At 32.7% G+C, this 5,284-nt stretch overlaps 1 protein-coding gene across 1 annotated transcript; it reads right to left on the reverse strand.

Moving 5' to 3' along the window:
• On the reverse strand, window positions 229-4,270 carry LOC107608701 (lysM domain receptor-like kinase 3). Its single transcript, XM_016310404.2, has 12 exons — window positions 3,339-4,270; window positions 2,886-2,919; window positions 2,782-2,789; window positions 2,512-2,673; window positions 2,245-2,435; window positions 1,923-2,012; window positions 1,736-1,829; window positions 1,507-1,658; window positions 1,319-1,413; window positions 974-1,112; window positions 609-707; window positions 229-516 (listed from the first exon to the last, which is right to left on the reverse strand). Exons 1-12 carry the CDS (start codon window positions 3,991-3,993, stop codon window positions 352-354), a joined length of 1,884 nt encoding a protein of 627 aa, XP_016165890.1. The 5' UTR covers window positions 3,994-4,270; the 3' UTR covers window positions 229-351.

A 5,284-nucleotide genomic window follows, 5' to 3' on the forward strand; every position in this document is an offset into this window, starting at 1 on the left:
ACAAAGTATTATTTAAGATATTATATTATGTTACTATTATTATGTTATTTTTAATTAAGATATTTATAATATATAACTTCATAAACTGATAAACAAATTCAACTAAAAAAAAATAAAAATTTTATTTCTTAATATAGTATGATTTAAGATATCATATTATATGTTATTCTTAGTTTTAAGAGTTAAATTATTTTGTAACTAAATTTATTAGTTTTTCACACATTGGGCAAATTTAAATCTAGTTTTATATACATTTGAAATTCAGCAATATGAGTGTTTATTTCCAAATTAGTTTTAGCTTTTTGCAACAAAAATAATTAAAATGTTACATTTCTCTGCTGCATGATACTCCTATCTACCAGACATAAGATTTACAAGAGCTGGATTTTCATAAAAGGAAGCAATGTCCCAATTCTCAGTGGTTGAACTTAGTGTCATAAGAGCAACCACCACCGATCTCATCTTCGGCCGCCGCTGCGGATCTCCCTCTGTACATGCCTTGGCAAGTTGTGCCATCTGCAACCAGAACAAAGTTAGCCAAAGCTATTGAAATCTGCAACATTAAAAACTAAAGAAAGAGTTTAAAAATGATATATGAAAATGTATACCTTATAAACTGATTCAATTGAATAGTTATCTCCAAGCCTAGGATCCACCATTTCTTTAAGACCTTCTTTGGGGTCTGGCTGGATAAAAACTTCCTCAAACTGCCACATAAATTGCCAAAAATTGAATTAGGAAACAAGGAAGGAAAATGTTAAGAGTGCGTTTGGTTTGTGTTTTGGTTTTCTGTTTTTATTTTCAGTGTTTTCTCATATTTTCTCATGTTTTCTCTTTTTTCTTTACAAAATTCTAAAAACAGAAAATACTGAAAATGAAAACAGAAAATAAAAACACAAACCAATCGCGCCCATGATTTACATTACTAAGTCAACATTTCAAAACAATGCACAGAAGGATCATTAATAATCACCAAAGCCACAAGGCCCTTCAATTCAGCACCAGATGCACCACCACTCCTCATCAGAGCTTCTTTTGCAGAAATAAGCTCATAAAGAACTACTCCAAAAGCATATACATCTATTTTGGGAGAAACACTTCCATATACATATCTGCAAATAAGAGAATCCTACTATTAAATCTAAAAAAGCTCACTTTCCCTTCTAGAATGTGAATGTGAATGTGTGAAGTTAATACTGAAAAACTTCTATTTTTAGTGCTTCTAATTGGAAACAAGGAGATGAAGATCAACTATACTCTTCTCTAATCCTTAGAAAGCAAAAAAAAATGAATAGAGAGAAAACACAGTTCATCATACTCTGGTGGCATGTAGCCGAATGTGCCGGCCATATTAGCAGTTGGAGCTGATGAATTTCCAACATCAATCAGCTTGGTCAGTCCAAAATCCGCAACCTGCAAAACAATGCAATGCAGTATCTCACAGAATTATACAAGAAAACAAAAAAAGAGTAACAAGTTCATTGAATTTATTGAGATGTATCTTACCTTTCCACGGAAGTTTCTGTCTAATAAAATATTTTCCGACTTTACATCGCGATGGATATATACAGGCATCGTATGCTCATGAATGTATTCAAGTCCTCTGGCCGAGTCCAGAGCAATTTGAACCCGGGTAGACCATGGTAAAGGCTCACTATCTGGTAAATGATAACAGTTTATCATTAAGCACTGAATTCTGAACATAGATATGTATCATATCATGTGCTTATATTACCTGAATTTCGCAGATGCTGGCTTAAGTTTCCATTTTCGATATATTCATACACAAGGAAAAGAGAGCCCTCGACACAATATCCAATCAAGCGTACCTATATTGTTATCGAAACATAGTGAAACATTGAAACAGAAATATCATATGAACATAGTTGAAAACAATCTATGGAATATGTGAGAAAGATTACCAAGTTTAAGTGATGAACACGCGTCAACACTTTCAGTTCCGCGAGAAATTCTTTTGATGCTTTCATGTCCATCTTCTTAATTGCAGCTCTCTGTGTTATCAGAGAAAACTTCAGCCAAAGTGGAAAGATAGAAGAAAGTAACAATTGAAATGTTAGTTATCTTAAGTCCTAACAGTATTATCATACATAAAACTTGACTATGCTTTGTAGCATCTATTCAACTAAAAGAACTGCAATTTAGTTTCTCATTAACTAAAAAATATATGCAACTTTTCTTTCAAATACTTGTAATCAAAGCTAGTAAGACAGAGAAATTATGAACCTCGCCATTGAGCTCTCCATAATAGACTTCACCAAAACCACCTTGACCAATCTTTTTAGCCAAACTGAAGTTATTTGTGGCATTGGCTAGTTCTTCATACGAAAACTCTGCTGATTTTTCTACCTTAACACCTATAATACTAGTATCATCAGAAGCTGAAGTTGTGTTTTCAGCATTATGAGAGGTTTCGCCTGAAAGAGGGACAATGTATAAGAGTTACTAATCCAAGCATGCTATTAGATAAAATATAAGTCGAAATCCATATACCTTGGCGAACAAAGTTCTCGCTGGAATCTTTAGCTACCAATTTTTTGTTCCAAATCTTCTTTCTTCTGTAACATTTAACATAAACACCAAATACCAATAACAGAAGTGCTGCTACTATTCCAACAGATATTCCACCAATAACGCCACCGGATAGACCCTTCCCTGCAGAAACAATAGAACAGCAGAAAGTCCTTACCTTCACTGTCTTGATATCAAACTTAAATGAAAAGAATTATCAATGATAGAAAAACTGTGCTGAGATTGTCAAACCTCCATTGCTGAAAAGGAAAATGAAAACATGGTCATTAAGTTTAGGAGATCACTGAAAAATGAAATTTAAATAGCTTGGAGAGTGAGGTTAAGAGAAAAGTTACCTTAGTTTAAAGGGCACATAGTTGCCATTTTCATCTGTAAAAAAGCGAAATGAAAGGAGAATGTGAGATATTATTCACTTCAAAATTTTGAAGCTCCTCAGAAACCACCAATTTGAAAGATCCAACTATAAGAATGATGCTAATAAGTTAAAGCATACTCTTGACAGTATTAGAGAGGAAGAACAATATGGACATGTTATAGGGATTTCATGAGTGACTTCAAATTTTCATCACTACTGTCACAGTTAACAATTTTTTTTTCTCCTTTAATTCAACATTACTCACACTAACTATATATGATTTCATATATACGATACTATTCTCTCTATAAGAAGTCATACTTAACAAACACACCCTAATAAAACCAACCACATAACATGCACACACAAAAAAAAATCATGAATTCATATCAGAAACACAAAAAAAACATTGCATCAAAACAAGAATTCACACCTTTCCCAGGAATATAAACCAGACCACTCCCTTTGCTGAAATTCACACCAGGGTTATATCCCTGCAGCAACTTAGCATCAATCTTTGTCTTGTTTGCAATTGACTCCAAAGAATCCTCAGGTCTAAGAGGGTAAGTGATGAACAACCCATAATCCTTGCTAACATCACCATTCCCACAGGAACAGTTAACAGTGACATTAACAGTTGCAGGATAAGGAATATTATTTGGTGAATAAGTATTGGTATTCTGCAACCACTCAGCAGTGACCAAGTTTGAATAGCTCCAATTTGCAATGGTATCATAGGTGTCACTGCTCAAAACTGAGTATTGAAATACATGGCCAAGAAACTCACCATTGATGCATTCACAAGGGAATGGAACATTGATTCTGGTGGAGGATGTGACTGAATCTTTGCTTTTTATGGTGCCATTGTTGTAGCTCACAATATCTTCACCTTGTGATCTTGTAACATATTCTGATTTCATCACAGTTGCAATATATGTGAGGTTAGAATTATCCCAAAGATAGTAGGAAGCTAAAGCTAAGCCACAACTCTCACTACACTTTGACTCTGCATTGATGGGTAGAATTACAAAATCTACCACCACCAAGAGGAAGAAAAATGATGAAAATATGAATCTGGGTTGTTTCATTTTGGTGGTGGAGAAAAGAAAATATTTTGTAAAATTATTCAGATGACAACATGGGTATGTTAAATAATCAAAAGGGTGGTGGAGAATCAAAGAAAGTTTTAAACTTGGATGGGATTTATACAATGAATTGTGTTGTGAATTGTGATGTTGGAAGAGGAAAAAATTGAACTTGTTTTCTAGTGTGTTAGTGCAAATTAGATAACTTCAGATTAATTAATGTGTTAAAATTAGTCGGCAAAAGATATCTATAATGTTGAATGAGGGAGTTCCCACTTCAATTCATTCATAAAGAGGAAGTAACGGGGGTATCTATACTCATGCTGGCAATTCATATCCTACCCGCAGGTATCTAATCTGGTCCAATCCGTTCAGATAGGGTAGGCTACCCAATTCGCTGTGGGTAAGATAGGATACGGTCCGGGTATGTTTGTGGGTAGTGTACTTTATCCTATCTTATCCGTACCTCATATATAACATATATTTTATAAAAATTAGATATATATTGAAGAAGGTAAGAGTTAAACCCACAATATTTTATATGTAATGACTTACAATAAATAAACAACCACTAAAACTAGTTCGTTAATTTAATAATTTAGAGAATTAGTTTTTTATTTTTTATGTTATTAATATGTATAAAATTCGAAAAGATTAAATTTTATATTTACTTTGAAAAAATTTGATATTTCTGCGGGTAGGATAGAGTAGGGTAGGTAGGGTAGAGTAGGGTAGGGTTTAGAATTTTAGGGTGCGGATAGAGTTAAGGTTGATAAATTCTCAACCTGCGGATAGAGTAGGGTAGAATTTTAATAAAATTTTCAACCCGTGAATAGGATTAGGATAGAGTCCAAATCCTACCCTACCCTATCAATTACCAGTCCTAATCTATACAATATGTACAATGAATATAAAGATATTTGATTCAGTAAGATATCAAATATTTATTATTCTTAGTATTCGAATAATTATTTTAAATAATATAAATATATTGTGTTTAAAAAATTAATAATATTTTATCTTAAATATTTATTTTTTAACCCATATTAAATTAAATAAATAACTCATTATATTCCATTCACTCCTTAGCGAAATTCATTCATAAATCATAACTCAACTCATAACTTAGGTTGTGCCGTGTTTAGTTGTGTTTTGTTCAGCCGCCACATATCAAATGAACCAAGTTTGACTTTGACTTTATAAATCACATTCATATGCCGCATTGGACAAGTTGTTTTTTTTTACTGTGTTTCGTATCATTAAATTTATTTTTATATTTAATTTTCTCAGTCTA

The sequence above is a fragment of the Arachis ipaensis genome, chromosome B07 (assembly GCF_000816755.2).
Source record: "Arachis ipaensis cultivar K30076 chromosome B07, Araip1.1, whole genome shotgun sequence".
NCBI classification, from domain to species: domain Eukaryota; kingdom Viridiplantae; phylum Streptophyta; class Magnoliopsida; order Fabales; family Fabaceae; genus Arachis; species Arachis ipaensis.

Excerpts from the sequence above, each read along its gene's own strand:
- LOC107608701 (XM_016310404.2), bottom strand. The coding sequence starts at position 3,993 with ATGAAACAACCCAGATTCATATTTTCATCATTTTTCTTCCTCTTGGTG. Across the intron at positions 2,013-2,244 it reads ATGGAGAGCTCAATGGCGAG|AGAGCTGCAATTAAGAAGAT; the intron begins GTTCATAATTTC and ends CTGATAACACAG. Across the intron at positions 1,414-1,506 it reads ACAGAAACTTCCGTGGAAAG|GTTGCGGATTTTGGACTGAC; the intron begins GTAAGATACATC and ends ATTGTTTTGCAG.